The sequence below is a fragment of the Somniosus microcephalus genome, unplaced genomic scaffold, assembly GCF_052327205.1.
Source record: "Somniosus microcephalus isolate GS21.2 unplaced genomic scaffold, FLI_Smic_1.0 scaffold64, whole genome shotgun sequence".
NCBI lineage: Eukaryota > Metazoa > Chordata > Chondrichthyes > Squaliformes > Somniosidae > Somniosus > Somniosus microcephalus.
The window spans coordinates 282,183-301,373 of record NW_028225251.1 but is presented as its reverse complement, the minus strand read 5'-3'; the positions used below and the strand labels follow the sequence as shown (position 1 = coordinate 301,373).

Sequence of the window (19,191 nt, the reverse complement as noted above, 5' to 3'; positions counted from 1 at the left end):
TGGAGGAGCGACTGAATCAGGTCCTGAGGAATCGTCTAACCCTCAGACCTTGAGGTGATGTTTGGTTTGAGCTTCCTGTCTGTAAATGCTCCACTTCTAAAACCCTGTAAAAGGAGTGTAGAAAGGGTAAGGGGGGAAGCAGGAATTTTTTTTGGCTTATTTTGCCTCAAAGAACAAACAGGGTAGAGCCGGTCCCACTGGTGTCTAGCCGTGCCGACAATAACCAGTGGGCCAGAAACAGCCCAATCCACCTCACTGACTTGGCCCTGAAGTCAAATCAAGTCTCAGCAAAGTCTCATCAAATGACATCCTTTGTGACTGTGACAAAGGTAAACTATCCCTCCTCGTCCTTCCTGACTTGTCTGCAGCCTTTGACACGGTTGACCACTCCATCCTTCTCCAACGCCTCTCGACCGTCGTCCAGCTGGGTGGGACTGCACTCGCCTGGTTCCATTCTTATCTATCTAATCGTAGCCACAGAATCGCCTGCAATGGTTTCTCTTCCCGCTCCCGCATCGTTACCTCTGGTGTCCCCCAAGGATCTATCCTTGGGCCCCTCCTATTTCTCATCTAAATGCTGCCCCTTGGTGACATCATCTGAAAACACAGCGTCAGTTTCCACATGTACGCTGACGACACCCAGCTCTACCTCACCACCACTTCTCACGACCCCGCCACGATCTCTAATCCAGTTCTGGGTGAGCAGAAACTTTCTCCAATTAAATATTGGGAAGACGAAAGCAATTGTTTTCAGTCCCTGCCACAAACTCTGTTCCCTAGCCACTGACTCAATCCCTCTTGCTAACATCTCTCTGAGGCTGAACCACACTGTTCACAACCTTGGTGTCATCTCTGACCCTGAAATGAGCTTCCGACCGCATATCCACAGCATAACAAAGACCGCCTACTTCCACCTCGGTTACATCGCCCGTCTCCACCCCTGCCTCAGCTCATCCGATGCTGAAACCCTCACCCGGGCTTTGTTACCTCTTGACTCGACTATTCCAACGCACTCCTGGCTGGCCTCCCACATTCTACCCTATGTAAACTTGAGGTGATCCAAAACTACCCGTGTCGTAACTCAACACCAAGTCCCGTTCACCCATCACCCCTGTGCTCGCTGACCTACATTGGCTCCCGGTTAAGCAATGCTTCGATTTCAAAATTCTCATCCTTGTTTTCAAATCCCTCCACGGCCTCGCCCCTCCCTATCTTAGTTATTCCCTTCAGCCTCACAACCACCCGCCCCCCGCGATAGAATCACAGAAAAATAATGACACGGAAGGAGGCCATTTGGCCCATCTTGTCTGTGCCGGCCGATTAAGTGCTATCCACACTAATCCCACTTTCCAGCACTTGGTCCGTGGCCTTGTAGGTTACAGCACTTGAAGTGCACATCCAAGTACTTTTTAAAATGTGATGAGAGTTTCTGCCTCTACCACCCTGTCAGGCAGGGAGTTCCAGACCCCCACCACCCACTGGGTGAAAACATTTCTCCTCAACAAACCTCCGACCAATTACTTTAAATCTTTGCCCCCTCATTGCGGACCTCTCTGCCAAGGGAAATAGGTCCTTCCTATCTAGGCCCCTCAGAATTTTATACACCTCAATCAGGTCTCCCCTCAGCCTCCTCGGTTCCAAAGAAAACAACGCCCCCCCCCCGCCCGCCACCCTGAGACATCTGCGTTCCTCCCATTCTGCCCTCTTGAGCATTCCTGATTATAATCGCTGCATCATCAGTGGCCGTGTCTTCTGTTGCCTTGGCCTAAGCTCTGGAAATCCCTCCCTGAACCTCTCCGCCTTGCTATCCTCCCTTAAGACATAGAAACATAGAAGATAGGAGCAGGAGTAGGCCGTTCAGCCCCTCGAGCCTGCTCCACCATTCAATGAGATCATGGCTGATCATCCAAACTCAGTACCCTGTCCCTGCCTTCTCCCCATATCCCTAGATCCCTTTAGCCTTAAGAAATATATCTAACTCCTTCTTGAATATATTTAATGAATTGGCCTCCACTGCCTTCTGTGGTAGAGAATGCCACAGGTTCACCACTCTCTGGGTGAAGAAATTCCTCCTCATTTCTGTCCTAAATGGCTTACCCCTTATCCTTAGACTGTGACCCCTGGTTCTGGACTCCCCTGCCATCGGGAACATCCTTCCTGCATCTAGTCTGTCTAGTCCTGTTAGAATTTTATAAGTTTCAATGAGATCCCCTCTCATTCTTCTGAATTCAAGAGAATACAGGCCTAGTTTACTCCATCTCTTCTCATACGACAGTCCCGCCATCCCAGGAATCAATCTCGTGAACCTTCATTGCACTCCCTCTATGGCAAGTATATCCTTCCTTAGGTAAGGAGACCAAAATTGTACACAGTACTCCAGGTGTGGTCTCACCAAGGCCCTATATAATTGGAGTAAGACTTCTTTACTCCTGTACTTATATAGTTCTTAAGGCTAAAGGGATATGGGGAGGAGGCAGGGACAGGGTACTGAATTTGGATGATCAGCCATGATCCCATTGAATGGGGGAACAGGCTCGAGGGGCCGAATGGCCTGCTCCCGCTCCTATCTTCGATGTATTCAATCTTTCCTTGTAGCTGAAATTCTCTAGTCCTGGCAACATCCTCGAAAATCTCCCGTCTCGAGCAGTCACATCTTTCCTGCAATGGGGACGGCCAGAACTGCACGCGGTGCCCTAACTGGTGTTTTTGTAAAGTTCAAGCAGAACCTGCCTGCTCTTACATGATACAGAAAGAGAGAGGCACTGCCCCTTTAAATACCTGGGGGGCACCCATTCCCCTTTAAATGGCCAAGCAATTGTTTTTGTTGAAAAGGGGCCACAGTCCCCTTTGACTCACCCCCCAACCCTCTCACCCACCACAAATACTCACAAGAGAGAGAGAGGAGGAAGAATGCTGGTCTTTGTCCCTTTAAAAGTGGCTGCCCACCAAAATGTTCACAGCACCAGGGCTCTTTGTTCAGGATAAAAGTCAAAAAGAGAAAAGGTTCACTTATTTTTTAATGAATGCAGCTGATGAATAGCCTTGCAATAAAGGTAATGCAAAGGAATAAACACTCACAAGCTGGGGTTTTTTCCACCCCCCTCCTCCCCTTCCCTTTAACAGCTCCTGCAGACAATGAAAGCAGGAAAGCGGCCTGCAGCCCACCGAGGTCCCGCCCCCCTCCCTCCCGCGCCGCCATTGGTTGGAGGACCGTCAGCCCACCCGGTCCTCCCAGCGTTTTCCCCGCTCCTGATTGGCGGGCGCCTCGCGTCAATCAACCCCCCCTCCGATTACGCGCTGACGCCAGCACGCAACGCCCAGGGGTCGGTTGGATCGGCGCACGCCACCGCAAGGTAAAAAAAAGACACCCCACACAAGTGAGGAAAAACAAAAATAATAATAATCGCACTTTAGAGGGGAGGAGGTTGCGGGAATTAATGAGTGTTTTCAATTTGTTTCGCAAAAAAAAATATTTGAAAAGCTTCCCAACGGTGCGAGGCGGGCTGCGCATGCGCTTCAGCCAGCCTTTGACCCCCCCACGTGGGCCCGGGGGCCGGACACGCCCACTTGCCTTCCCCTGCACCAATCACAGCGCGGGCAGGCGCTTCTATCGATCGTCACCTGTCAATCACCCTCCCTTCCCCAGCCAGTGCGCCTGCGCGGGGCCTCCGGGGCGCAAACGGAAGGCCGGGCCCGGTGAAGCGGCGGAATCAGCGGCCGGGGTAAAGTAGTGTTGGGGAATCGATTTAAATCGAGGTGAGGTGGGAGCGGAGAACGAGATTATAAAGTAAAATACGAGAAAAAACAAACCTGAGAGTCGGGCGGGCGGGACCTCCGCGGACGCCGAACGGAGCGGATTGAACCGCGCGCGGTGGCGGAGTAAGCCGGAACAAAGTGATTGTGACTGACGGGAGCGCTGACCAATAGGAAGAGGGCTGAGCTGGGAGGACTGAACTGGGCGGCCTGGTCCTCCAACCAATTGCGGCGCGGCAAGGGGGCGGGACCTTCTTCCCTGGCACTGGTGGGCTGGGGCCTGATTGTGACGTCACCAGAGGAAGAGGCCCAATCAGGTGGATGGAGGCCGGCCCGAGTTCTGACCAATAGGAAGAAGGCTGAGCTGGGAGGACTGAACTGGGCGGCCTGGTCCTCCAACCAATGGTGGCGCGGCAAGGGGGCGGGGCCTCCTCTCCAGCTCAGGTGCGCTGGGGCCGATTGTGACGCGCTGTCCCCAGGTGAGAGCAGCTCAGTCAGCACAGAGCTGGGGCTGGAATCTGGGAGAGGGGCCGCAGGCAGCGGGCCTGGCAAAGGGGCACAAGCTTCACGATACAAGCTCCTTTCAAATGCAAAATTGTTTCCTACAGACAGCCTTGGTCACTCTGCAAAAAAGGGGCCGCTCCAGGGACGTGAGCACATAAAGCGAGGCACTGTGGGAGGCGTAGTACTGAGGGAGCGCCGCACTGACGGAGGGGCAGTACTGAGGGAGCGCCGCACTGTCGGAGGGGCAGTACTGAGGGAGCGCCGCACTGACGGAGGGGCAGTACTGAGGGAGCGCCGCACTGTCGGAGGGGCAGTACTGAGGGAGCGCTGCACTGGCGGAGGGGCAGTACTGAGGGAGCGCTGCACTGGCGGAGGGGCAGTACTGAGGGAGCGCCGCACTGACGGAGGGGCAGTACTGAGGGAGCGCCGCACTGTCGGAGGAGCAGTACTGAGGGAGCGCCGCACTGTCGGAGGGGCAGTACTAAGGGAGCGCCGCACTGTCGGAGGGACAGTACGGAGGGAGCGCCGCACTGTCGGAGGGGCAGTACTGAGGGAGCGCCGCACTGTCGGAGGGGCAGTACTGAGGGAGCGCCGCACTGTCGGAGGGGCAGTACTGAGGGAGCGCCGCACTGTCGGAGGGGCAGTACTGAGGGAGCGCCGCACTGTCGAGGTAGCAGTACTGAGGGAGCGCCGCACTGTCGGAGTGTCAGTACTGAGGGAGCGCCGCACTGTCGGAGGGGCAGTACTGAGGGAGCGCCGCACTGTAGGCGGGGCAGTACTGAGGGAGCGCCGCACTGTCGGGCGGGCAGTACTGAGGGAGCGCCGCACTGTCGGAGTGGCAGTACTGAGGGAGCGCCGCACTGTGGGAGGGGCAGTACTGAGGGAGCGCCGCACTGTCGGGGGGGCAGTACTGAGGGAGCGCTGCAGTGTCGGAGTTGCTGTCCTACGGATGAGACGTTAAACCGAGGCCCCCGCCTGCCCCCTCAGGTGGGCGGAAAAGATCCCGTGGTGCTATTTCGAAGAAGTTATCCCCGGTGTTTTGAGCCCAATATTTATCCCTCAATCAACATGATGAAAAAACAGATTATCTGGTCATTATCACATTGCTGTTTGTGGGAGCTTGCTGTGCGCAAATTAGCTGCCACGTTTCCCACATTACAACAGTGACTACACTTCTAAAGTACTTCATTGGCTGTAAAGCGCTTTGGGACGTCCAGTGGTCATGAAAGGCAGTTAAGAAGGCAAATGGTATGCTGGCCTTCATTACAAGAGGATTTGAGTACAGGAGTAAAGAAGTATTACTCCAATTATATCTTCTTCTTTCTCAGGCGGAACCGAGGGTGACTTGTTTCCACATTAAAAATGAGTTCTCGGGTGTAAGGGTAAACCGGGAGAGCTTCTTCTCCCCGAGACAGACCCTCTGATATAAAGGGTCGACTGGATCCATGTTTATCTGTAATTTAAACAGAGGTCTGGTTGTCTTCCGAGCTCTTTCCCCTAGAGGAGAGGGTAGAATGGGGGTCTTTAGTGTTAAATGGTTTCACCTGGGTCCATTGCTTCCATCGCATACCCATCGGTTCCTGTAGACAAACACACGTATCACTTGTCATTAATACAGTACATGGCCCCATCCAACGGGCCCCATTCCCTTTCTTCCGATAACTTGCGTCATTACTTGTTGACCGATTCTGGGCAACTCGTCTGGTTTAAGTCCAGCATTCTGCCTTTCTAGATCTTTCATCTGTTGTTAGTTCCTCACTTCTTTATTTAGTGCTTGTACCTCCTGATTTAGTTGTACTAAGTATCGCCTTAATCTATCTTGCACTGGTCCTGGTCTTAAATACATATTTTGGTTCTGTCTTCACAAAGGAGGACACAAATAACATCCCAGAGATGTCGGGTGAACATCGGGTCTAATGAAAGGGAGGAACTGAATGAAATCAGTATTTGTAGGGAAATGGTGTTAGGGAAATTGATGGGATTGAAGGCTGATAAATCCCCAGGGCCTGATAATCTACATCCTAGGGTACTTAAGGAAGTGGCCCTAGAAATAGTAGATGCATTGCTGGTCCTCTTCCAAAATTCGATAGACTCTGGAACAGTACCCATGGATTGGCAGGTAGCTAATGTTACCCCACTATTCAAAAAGGGTGGTAGAGAGAAAACGGGGAATTACAGACCGGTAAGCCTGACATCGGTAGTGGGGAAAATGCTAGAGTCCATTTTAAAGGATGTAATAGCAGAGCACTTGGAAAACAGTGACAGGATCGGACAAAGTCAACATGGAGGGTCCCTAAACTTACATAGAAACATAGAAGATAGGAGCAGGAGTAGGCCATTTGGCCCCTCGAGCCTGCTCCGCCATTCAATGTTCAAGTTTCTGGAGTGGGACTTGAACCCACAACTTTGTGCCTCAGAGGCGAGAGTGCTACCCACTGAGTCACTGGCTCACACTAAAGAACAAGCAGTTCTGACAAAAGGTCATTGACCTGAAACATTAACTCTGTTTCTCTCTCCACAGATGCTGCCTGACCTGCTGAGTATTTCCAGCATTTTCTGTTTTTATTAAAGAAACGAGGGAGTGACTGCTGACAGGAGGAATGTTGGGTCGTCCTGCACATGCGCACCTCCTTGGCGGCTGAGGCGAAACACCGACTCGCCCCCACCTGAGCCGCGCACTCGTACCAGATGTTGCGGCTCCGCATGCGCGCCCGATGTTCCAACCGCGGGGTTTTTTGTGCTGATCATGCGCGTTGTGGACCGATTGGGACGGGCGATTGTGGAGCAGGAGGGAGAGCGCGGGGGCCATGAGCACATGTGCGGGACTCAGCGTCAACAGAGCGCTTTCTGGAGCGTGGGGGCTTGTGGGTATTGCAGCTGCCATTACTGCTGATATTTTCAACCAACCTGTGCAGCAGCTGGAGCCTGAAAATCAGCTTCACTGCCCCTAGGTTCGGAAAGGGGATAATTAAACAACAGTTTGCCTCTGATCCTTTTCTGATCTCAATTTACAGGGTTATAGAAGTGCAGCAGTTACAGGCGGGAAGCTCAGACCAAACATTACGTCAACATCTGACAGAGTCGCTGGATTCATCAGGACCTGAATATCATCGGCCTTTGCACATGGAAGGAGAAAGCAGCGATCGCAGCGATGACAAACCGCACACGTGTTCGGTGTGTGGACGCGGATTCAGCCGATCGCCTGACCTGGCGAGACACATACACCATCACACCGGGGAGAAACCGGGTAAAGGTGGGGACGGTGGGAAGGGATTCAGTTCCCCGTCTATGTTGGAAGTTCAACGGCGCAGTAGCACCAGGGACAGTCCATTCACCTGCTCCGTGTGTGGAAAGGGATTTGTTTGTTCATCCCACCTGCAAACACACCAGCGAGTTCACACTGGGGAGAGACCATTTCAGTGTTCTGACTGTGGGAAGAGCTTTAAAAGCCCCGGGCATCTGAAGAAACACCAGCTTGTTCACACTGATGAGAGACCATCTCAATGTTCTGACTGTGGGAAGAGCTTTAAAAGCCCCGGGGAACTGAAGGAACACCAGTTTGTTCACAAAGATGAGAGACCATTTCAGTGTCCTAACTGTGGGAAGAGCTTTAAAAGCCCCCAGTATCTGAAGCAACACCAGCGAGCTCACACTGATGAGAGGCCGTTTAAATGTTCTGACTGTGGGAAGAGCTTTAAAAGCTCCGGGGATCTGAAGCAACACCAGCGAGCTCACACTGATGAGAGACCCTTTAAATGTTCTGACTGTGGGAAGATCTTTAAAAGCTCCAGGGAGCTGAAGAGACACCAACACCTACACACTGGAGAGGGACCATTCACCTGCTCCGTGTGTGGGAAGGGATTCACTCAGTCATCCAACCTGCTGGCACACCAGCTTGTTCACACTGACGAGAGACCCTTTAAATGTTCTGACTGTGGGAAGAGCTTTAAAAGCTCTACGAGCCTTAAGAGACACCAGCGAGTTCACACTGATCATCGAATCTAACAGCACAGAAGGAGGTGATTCGGCCCATCCTGTCTGTGCCGGCTCTTTGAAAGAGCTGTCCAATTTAGTCCCAAACCCTAGCTTTATCCCCAGAACTCTGCAAACTAGTCCTCTTCAAGGACATGTCCAATCACTGTTTGAAAGTTCCTGTGCAACCTGATTCCAGCATCCTTTCAGATGGTGCGTTCCAGATCTTAACAACCCTCTGTGTGAAAACAATTCTCCTCATTTCCCTCTAGTTCTTTCAGCAACTATTTTAAATCTGAGACCTCTGGTTACCGACCCACTTGCCAGAGTGAACAGTTTGTTCCTATGATGCTCGATCAAAACCCCTCGTAATTTTGAACACCTCTATTAGGTCTCCTCTTAACCTTCTGCTCCAAGGAGAACAACCCCAGCTCCTCCAATCTCTCCACATAACTGAAGTCCCTCATCCCTGGTACCATCTTGGTCAACCTCCTCTGTACCCTCTCCAAGGCCTTGACATCCTTCCTAAAGTGTGGTGCCCAGAACTGTACACAACACTCCAGCCGAGGCCTAACTAGTGATTTGTAAAGGTTTAGTGTAACTTCCTTGTGTTTGTATTCAATGGCCCTATTTACAAAGCCAAGTATCCCATACACTTTCTGAACCACCTCACCAACTTGCCGCGGCACTTTCTAAGATTTGTGAATATGGTCCCCCAGGTCCCTCTGCTCTTGCACCCCCTCAAAATAGTCCCATTTAGATTATACGGCCTCTCCCTGTTGTTTCTCCCAAAGTGCATCACTTCACACTTATCCTCATTTAATTTCATCTGCCTTGTGTCTGCTCATTTCACAGTCTGTCTCTGTCCTTCTGAAGTCTGCTACTACTATGCTCACTATTTACTACGTTGCCAAGTTTTGTATCATCTGTAAATTTCAAACTTGTACACCTATACCCAAGTCCAGGTCAGTTATATATAACAAGAAAAGCAGTGGTCCTAATCCCGACCCCTGGGGGACCCCACTGCATACTTCCCTCCAGTCAGAAAAACATCCCTCAGCACTGCTCACTGTCTCCTATCTCTCAGCCAATTATATACCCAAATTGCCATCAGCCCTTTAATTCCCTGTGCTTCTATTCTCCAAGTAGGTCTCTTGTGTGGTACTTTATCAAATGCCTTTTGAAAGTCCATAAGAACATAAGAAATAAGAGCAGGAGTGGGCCATACGGCCCCTCGAGCCTGCTCCACCATTCAATAAGATCATGGCTGATCATCGACCTCAACTCCACTTTCCCGCCCGATCTCCATATCCCTTGATTCCCCTAGAGTCCAACAATCTATCGATCTCAGCCTTGAATATACTCAAAGACTCAGCATTCACAGCCCTCTGGGGCAGAGAATTCCAGAGATTCACAACCCTCTGAGTGAAGAAATTCCTCCTCATCTCAGTCTTAAATGGCTGACCCCTTATCCTGAGACTATGCCCCCTAGTTCTAGACACTCCAGCCAGGGGAAACAACCTCTCAGCATCTACCCTGTCAATCCCCTTCAGAATCTTGTATGTTTCAATGAGATCACCTCTCATTCTTCTAAACTCCAGAGAGTATCGGCCCAATCTACACAATCTCTCATCATAGGACAGCCCTCTCATCCCAGGAATCAATCTAGTGAACCTTCGTTGCACCGCCTCCAAGGCAAGTATATCCTTCCTTAGATAAGGAGACCAAAACTGTGCAGAGTACTCCAGGTGTGGTCTCACCAAGGCCCTGTACAATTGGAGCAAGACTTCCTCACTCTTATACTCCAACCCCCTTGTAATAAAGGCCAACATGCCATTTGCCTTCCTTATTACTTGCTGTACCTGCAGGCTAGCTTTCTGTGTTTCTTGCACGAGGACACCCAAATCTCTCTGAACACCAACATTTGAAAGTTTCTCACCATTTAAAATATATTCTGTTTTTCTATTCTTCCTACCAAAGTGAATAACCTCACATTTCCCCACATTATACTCCATTTGCCACCTTACTGCCCACTCACTCAGTCTATCTATATCCCTTTACAGAGTCTCTGTGTTCTCCTCACAGCTTACTGTCCCACCTAGCTTTGTATCATCAGCAAACTTGGATACATTACACTCGGTCCCTTCATCTGGGTCATTAATATAGATTGTAAATAGCTGAGGCCCCAACTCTGATCCACGCGGCACCCCACTAGTTACAGCCTGCCAACCTGAAAAAGGTCCGTTTATCCCGACTCTCTGTTTTCTGCCTGTTAACCAATCCTCTATCCATGTTACTATATTACCCCCAACCCCGTGAGCCCTAACCTTGTGTAATAATCTTTTATGTGGCACCTTGTCGAATGCCCTTTGGAAATCCAAATATACTACATCCACTGGTTCCCCTTTATCTACCCTGCTAGTTACATCCTCAGATAACTCCAATAAATGTGTCAAACACGATTTCCCTTCCATAAAACCATGTTGACTCTGCCTACCCATGTTATGATTTTCTAAGTGCCCTGATACAACTTCCGTAACAATGGATTCCAGCATTTTCCCAACGACTGATGTCAGGCTAACTGGCCCGTCGTTCCCTGTTTTTTCTCTCCCTCCTTTCTTGAATAGCGTTGTTACATTTGCGACCTTCCAATCCGCTGGGACCGTTCTAGAACCTCGGGAATTTTGGAAGATCAAAACCAATGCATCCACTATCTCTTCAGCCACCTCTTTTAGAACCCTAGGATGTAGGCCGTCAGGTCCAGGGGATTTGTCAGCTTTTAGTCCCATTAGTTTCTCTAGTACTTTACATTAAGTTCCTCACCCTCATTAAACCCTCGGTTCCCCACCATCTTTGGTTTGCTTTTGTGTCTTCTACTGTGAAGAGATACAAAATATTTGTTTTAACGTTTCTGCCATTTCCTTATTCCCCATAATAATTTCTCCTGTCTCTACCTCTAAGGGACCAACGTTGTCAGCTGTGGCTCAGTGGGCAGCTCACTCGCCTCTGGGTCAAAGGGTGGTGGGTTCAAGTCCCACTCCAGAGACTCGAGCACATAAAGCTAGGCTGACACTCCAGTGCAGTGCTGAGGGAGTGCGGCACTGTCGGAGGGGCCGTCTTTCGGATGAGACGTTAAACCGAGGCCCCGTCTGCTCTCTCGGGTGGATGTAAAAGATCCCCTGGCACTTCTTCGAAGAAGAGTAGGGAAATTATCCCAGAGTCCCGGCCAATATTTATCCCACAACCAACATAACAAAATCAGATTATCTGGTCATTATCACATTGCTGTTTGTGGGAGCTTGCTGTGCGCTGCATCATTTCCCACATTACAACAGTGACTCCACTTCAAAAGTACTTCATTGACTGTAAAGCGCTTTGAGACGTCCGCTGGTCGTGAATGGCGCTATATAAATGCAAGTTTTTCTTTACTTACGCTACTGTCTTCCTCTTTGATGCAGCTTTGCAAAAAAATTTTTTTAAAATAATTTAAAAAAAGCTTATTTAAAGACAAATTTCCTGCAGTTTCAGAGACAGCCTTTGTCACTGCAATAATTTCTTAAATATTTAAAAATTAAATCAAAACATAGAAACATAGAAGATAGGAGCAGGAGTCGGCCATTCGGCCCCTCGAGCCTGCTCTGCCATTCAATGAGATCATGGCTGATCATCCAAATTCAGTCCCCTGTCCCTGCTTTCTCCCCATATCCCTTGATCCCTTTAGCCTTAAGAAATATATCCAACTCTTTCTTGAATATATTTAATGAACTGATGTTCCCGATGGTCGGGGGATCCAGAACCAGGGGTCACAGTCTAAGGATAAGGGGTAAGCCATTTAGGACTGAGATGAGGAGGAATTTCTTCACCCAGAGAGTGGTGAACCTGTGGAATTCTCTACCACAGAAGGCAGTAGAGGCCAATTCATTAAATATATTCAAGAAAGAGTTGGATATATTTCTTGAGGCTAAAGGGATCAAGGGATATGGGGAGAAGGCAGGGACAGGGTACTGAATCTGGATGATCAGCCATGATCTCATTGAACGGCAGAGCAGGTTCGAAGGGCCGAATGGCCGACTCCTGCTCCTATCTTCGATGTTTCTATGTTTTGATTTAATTTTTAAACATTTAAGAAATTATTGCAGTGACAAAGGCTGTCTCTGAAACTGCAGGAAATTTGTCTTTAAATGAGCTTATTTTAAAATTAATATTAAAAATTTTTTTTTTTGCAAAACTGCTGTGGCTCTGCCCCTTTGCCAGGCCCGCTGCCTGCGGCCCCTCTCCCAGATTCCAGCCCCAGCTCTGTGCTGACTGAGCTGCTCTCACCTGGGGACAGCGCGTCACAATCGGCCCCAGCACACCTGAGCTGGAGGACCCGCCCCCTTGCCGCGCCGCCATTGGTTGGCGGACCCCGGCCCGCCCTCTTCCTACTGGTCAGAACTCCCGTCAGTCACAGGCCGGGTCGGGCCTCCATCCACCTGATTGGGCCGCTTCCTCTGATGACGTCACAATCGGGCCTCAGCCTCAGCGCCGGGGAGGAAGGCCCCGTCCCCTTGCCGCGCCGCCATTGGTTGGAGGACCAGGCCGCCCAGTTGAGTCCTCCCACCTGATCCCTCTTCCTATTGGTCCGCGCTCCCGTCAGTCAGAATCACATTGCTCCGGCTCACTCCGCTACACCGCGTGGCTCAATCCGCTCCGTTCGGCTTCCGTGGAAGTCCCGCCCGCCCGACTCTCAGGTTTGGTTTTTCTCGTATTTTACTTTATAATCTCGCTCTCCGCTCCCCCCTCACCTCGATTTAAATCGATTCCCCAACACTTTACTTTACCCCGGCCGCTGATTCCGCCTCTTCCCCGGGCCCGGCCTTCCGTCTTCTGCTGGCAGGCCCTGGTCCCGCCCCTTCCTGCACCTCATTGGCTGACACCGCTGTCAATCGACACCACGAGGGGGAAGGGAGTGTGATTGACAGGTGACGATTGATAGCGCATGCCCGCGCTGTGATTGGTGCAGGGGAAGGCAAGTGGGCGTGTCCGAGCCCACGTGGGGGAGTCAAAGGCTGGCTGGAGCGCATGCGCAGCCCGCCTCGCACCGTTGGGAAGCTTTTTAAAAAGGTTTTTCCCGAAACAAATTGAAATCACTCATTAATTCCCCCAACCTCCTCCCCTCTAAAGTGCGATTATTATTATTCTTGGTTTTTCCTCATTTGTGTGGGGTGTCTTTTTTTTACCTTGCGGTGGCGTGCGCCGATCCAACCGACCCCTGGGCGTTGCGTGCTGGCGTCAGCGCGTAATCGGAGGGGGGGTTGATTGACGGGCGCCTCGCGTCAATCAGAAGCGCGGATAACGCTGGGAGGACCGGACGGGCTGACGGTCCTCCCAACCAATGGCGGCGCGGGAGGGAGGGAGTGGGGCGGAACCTCGGTGGGCTGCAGGCCGTTTTCCTGCTTTCATTGTCTGCAGGAGCTGTTAAAGGGAAGGGGAGGAGGGGGTGGAAATAAAACCCAGCTTGTGAGTGTTTATTCCTTTACATTACCTTTGTTGCAAGACTATTCATCAACTGCATTCATTTAAAAATAAGTGAACCTTTTCTCTTTTTGACTTTTATCCAGAACAAAGAGCCCTGGTGCTGTGAACATTTTGGTGGGCAGCCACTTTTAAAGGGACAAAGACCAGCGTTCTTCCTCCTCTCTCTCTCTCGCGTGAGTATTTGTGGTGGGTGAGAGGGTGGGGGGGTGAGTCAAAGGGGACTGCGGCCCCTTTTCAACAAAAACAATTGCTTGGCCATGGAATGGGTGCCCCCCAGGTATTTAAAGGGGCAGTGCCTCTCTCTGTATCATGTAAGAGCAGGGAGGTTCTGCTTGAACTGTACAAAACGCCAGTTAGGCCACCGGCTAGAGTGCTGCGTGCAGTTCTGCTCGCCCCATTGCAGGAAAGATGTGACTGCTCGAGACAGGAGATTTACGAGGGTGTTGCCAGGACTAGAGAATTTCAGCTACAAGGAAAGATTGAATACATAGAAACATAGACGATAATCTACATCCTAGGGTACTTAAGGAAGTGGCCCTAGAATTAGTAGATGCATTGCTGGTCATCTTCCAAAATTCGATAGACTCTGGAACAGTACCCATGGATTGGCAGGTAGCTAATGTTACCCCACTGTTCAAAAAAGGTGGTAGAGAGAAAACGGGGAATTACAGACCGGTAAGCCTGACATCGGTAGTGGGGAAAATGCTAAAGTCCATTATAAAAGATGTAATAGCAGAGCACTTGGAAAACAGTGACCGGATCGGACAAAGTCAACATGGATTTACAAAAGGTAAATCGTGCTTGACTAATCTACTGGAATTTTTTGAGGATGTAACTGGTAAAATAGATAAGGGAGAACCAGTGGATGTGGTGTATTTGGACTTTCAAAAGGCTTTCGATAAGGTCCTGCATAAGAGATAGAAACATAGAAGATAGGAGCAGGAGTAGGCCATTTGGCCCCTCGAGACTGCTCTGCCATTCAGTGCAATCATGGCTGATCATCCAAGTTCAGTACTCGGTCCCTGCTTTCTCCCCATACCCCTTGATCTCTTTAGCCTTAAGAAATATATCCAGCTCCTTCTTGAATATATTTAATGAATTGGCCTCTACTGCCTTCTGTGGTACAGAATTCCACAGGTTCACCACTCTCTGGGTGAAGAAATTACTCCTCATCTCTGTCCTAAAAGGCCTACCCCTTATCCTTAGACTGTGACCCTTGGTTCTGGACTCACCGACCATCGGGAACATCCTTCCTGCGTCTAGTCTGTCTAGTCCTGCCAGAATTTTATAAGTTTCAATGAGATCCCCTCTCATTCTTCTAAACTCCAGCGAGTACAAGCCCAATCGACCCAATATGTCCTCGTACATCATTCCTGCCATCCCAGGTATCAGCCTGGTGAATCTTGGCTGGACTCCTTCCATGGCAAGAATATCCTTCCTCAGATATGGTGACTAAAACTGCACACAATACTTAAGATGTGGTCTCACCAAGGCCCTGCACAACTGCAGCAAGACATCCTTGCTCCTGTACTCAAACCCTCTCGCTATGAAGGCCAACATACCATTTGCCTTCTTAACCGCCTGCTGCACCTTCATGCTTACCTTCAGCGACTGGTGCACAACACCACCCAGGTCTCATTGCACTTCCCCTTCTCCCAATCTATTGCCGTTCAGATAATAATCTGCCTTCCTGTTTTTGCCACCAAAGTGGATAATTTCGCATTTATCCACAATATACTGCATCTGCCACTCATCTGTCCAATCACCCAACCTGTCAAAATCATACTGGAGTTTCTCGGCATCCTCCTCACAGCACACACGCCCACCCAGCTTTGTGTCGTCTGCAAATTTGGAGATATTACATCTAGTTCCCTTGTCTAGATCATTAATATATATTGTGAATAGCTGGGGCCCAAGGACCGATCCCTGCGGTACCCCACTAGTCACTGCCTGCCACTCGGAAAAAGACCCGTTTATTCCAACTCTTTGCTTTCTATCTGCCAACCAGTTCTCTATCCAATTCAATACCTTGCCCCCCAATCCCATGTGCCTTAACTTTACACGCTAATCTCTTATGTGGGACCTTATCGAAAGCCTTCTGAAAGTCCAAATACACCACATCCACTGGTTCGCCCTTACCTATTTTACTAGTTACATCCTCAAAAAATTCCAGTAGATTAGTCAAGCACGATTTACCTTTTGTAAATCCATGTTGACTTTGTCCGATCTTGTCACTTTTTTCCAAGTGCTCTGTTATTACATCTTTTATAATGGACTCTAGCATTTTCCCCACTACCGATGTCAGGCTTACCGGTCTGTAATTCCCCGTTTTCTCTCTACCACCTTTTTTGAATAATGGGGTTACATTAGCTACCCTCCAATCCATGGGTACTGTTCCAGATTCCATCGAAAACCCAGCAGCTTCTGCTCCATCTCCACTCCAGCTCAAACTGCTGCAACAAAAAGACCTACACAGGTGGCCAGGGACCGACTTCCGTCACCTGCAATAAAACTCTTCCCGACAGCAGCTGACTAATGGGGGCTGCAGCACCCACAATTCCCTGCGCCCCAGAAACCGCTCTATCCAACGCGCTGATTTCCCCGCTGAGAGTGCGCATGCTCCCCGGGGCCGCAGGCCATTCTGGGAGCCTGGCTCCTGTCCTTTCTCCCGAGTCGGACTCGGTGGAGCCAGCTGAAGAAACCGGGAAGCGGTGGCTCGGATGGGGTAGGCGCTGCACCCTGGGTTTCCTGGTGCCGGGGCTCTGGCCGCACGTCCACTGGGCCCGGTCGCTCTGATTCTGATTGAGGTTTTTGATGAGGTAACAGAGAGGGTTGATGAGGGCAATGCAGTTAACGTGGTGTACATGGAATTCCAAAAGGCATTCGACAGCGTGTAAAGTTAAGGCACATGGGATTGGGGGCATTGACTTGGATGGAGAACTGGTTGGCAGACAGAAAGCAAAGAGTTGGAGGAAACGGGTCTTTTTCTGAGTGGCAGGCAGTAACTAGTGGCGTACCGCAGGGATCGGTCCTTGGAACCTATATATATTATATATATTCACAATATATATTAATGATCTGGACTAGGAAACTAGATGTAATATCTCCAAGCTTGCAGACGACACAAAGCTGGGTGGGCGTGTGTACTGTGAGGAGGATGCCGAGAAACTCCAGGATGATTTGTACAGGTTGGGTGATTGGGCAGAAGCATGGCAGATGCAATATAACGTGGATAAATGCGAGGTTATCCACTTTGGTGTCAAAAACAGGAAGGCAGATTATTTTCTGAATGGCAATAGATTGGGAGAAGGGGAAGTGCAACGAGACCTGGGTGTCCTTGTGCACCAGTCGCTGAAGGTATGCATGCAGGTGCAGTAGGCGGTTCAGAAGTCAAGTAGTATGTTGGCCTTCGTAGCGAGAGGGTTTGAGTACAGGAACAAGGATGTCTTGCTGCAGTTGTACAGGGCCTTGGTGAGACCACATCTTGAGTATTGTGTGCAGTTTTGGTTGCCTTATCTGAGGAAGGATGTTCTTGCCATGGAAGGAGTGCAGTGAAGATTCACCAGGCTGATACCTGGGATGGCAGGAATGATGTATGAGGAGAGATTGGGTCGATTGCGCTTATACTCGCTGGAGTTTAGAAGAATGAGAGGGGATCTCATTGAAACTTATAAAATTCTAACAGGACTAGACAGACTAGATGCAGGAAGGATGTTCCCGATGGCGGGGGAGTCCAGAACCAGGGGTCACAGTCTAATGATAAGGGGTAGGCCATTTAGGACAGAGATGGAGCATGTAGAAAGTCCTACAAGAGAGGGGGCGGTACTGGACCTAATTCTAGGGAATGTGGCCGGCCAAGTGGAAAAAGTGCTAGTAGGTGAGCACTTTGGTGATAGTGACCATAATATGGTAAGATTTAAGGTGGTCATGGAAAAGGACAGGGATGGGCCGGAAATAAAGGTTCTAAATTGGAGGAAGGCCGATTTTAATAGGATAATGCAGGATCTGGCCAAAATGGACTCGGATCAGCTACTTGTAGGAAAATCCGCATCGGAGCAATGGGAGGCTTTCAGAAGGGAGATTGAGATCATACAATGGCAACATGTTCCCGTAAAGGTCAAGGGTGGTTCCAAAAACCACAGGGAACCTTGGATGTCAGGGGATATACGAGAATGGATTAGGAAAAAAAGGAGGGCTTTTGGTAGATACAAAAGGCTAAAGACAGAGGAAGCCCTAGAGGAGTACAAGAAGTGCAGGGGGATACTTAAAAAAGAAATTAGGAGATCAAGGAGGGGCCATGAAATAACACTGGCGAGCAAAATAAAGGAAAATCCTAAGATGTTTTATAAGTATATTAAGGGTAAGAGGATAACTAGGGAAAAAATAGGGCCCATTAGGGACAAAAGTGGCAATCTGTGTGTGGAGCCGGAAGATGTAGGAGGGGTTCTAAATGAATTTTTTGCATCTGTTTTCACTATGGAGAAGGACGATGTAGACATAGAAATAGGGCGGGGGGACTGTGATATGCTCGAACATATTAACATCGAGAGGGAGGAGGTATTGGCGGTTTTAGCTGGCCTAAAAATGGATAAATCCCCAGGCCTGGATGAAATGTATCCCAGGCTGCTATGTGAGGCAAAGGAAGAGATTGCGGGGGCTCTAACACATATATTCAGGACCTCTCTGGCCACAGGGGATGTGCCAGAGGACTGGAGAACCGCTAATGTAGTACCATTATTCAAGAAGGGTAGTAGGGAAAAACCAGGGAACTACAGGCCAGTGAGCCTAACATCAGTGGTAGGAAAATTATTGGGAAAAAATTCTGAGGGACAAAATTTGTCTCCACTTGGAGAGGCAAGGATTAGTCAGGGATAGTCAACATGGCTTTGTCAAGGGAAGATCATGTCTGACTAATTTGATTGAATTTTTTGAGGGGGTGACTAGGTGTGTGGATGAGGGTAACGCAGTGGATGTGGTATACATGGATTTCAGTAAGGCCTTCGATAAAGTCCCGCACAGGAGACTGGTCAAGAAGGTAAGAGCCCATGGAATCCAGGGTGCCTTGGCACATTGGATACAAAACTGGCTTAGTGGCAGAGGGTGATGGTCGAAGGTTGTTTTTGTGACTGGAAGCCTGTGGCCAGTGGGGTACCACAGGGATCGGTGCTGGGTCCCTTGCTGTTTGTGGTCTACATTAATGACTTGGATATGAATGTAAAAGGTATGATCAGTAAGTTCGCGGATGATACAAAAATTGGTAGGGTGGTAAATAGCGAGGAGGGTAGCCTCAGTCTGCAGGACGATATAGATGGGTTGGTCAGATGGGTGGAACAGTGGCAAATGGAATTTAACCCGGAAAAGTGCGAGGTGATGCACTTTGAGGGGACTAACAAGGCAAGGGAATACACAATGAATGGTAAGGCCCTAGGCAAGATGGAGGGTCAG

The 19,191-nt window shown here is 49.8% G+C and overlaps 1 protein-coding gene across 1 annotated transcript in view; it reads left to right on the top strand.

Moving 5' to 3' along the window:
- LOC147083155 (uncharacterized) overlaps positions 1-19,191 on the top strand; it is a 54,971-nt gene that overhangs the window by 23,262 nt on the left and 12,518 nt on the right. Inside the window, exon 2 of the mRNA XM_085980217.1 lies at positions 7,648-8,234. Within this exon, the coding sequence (XP_085836343.1) occupies positions 7,648-8,234 (587 nt within the window). The remainder of the gene's footprint in view (positions 1-7,647; positions 8,235-19,191) is intronic.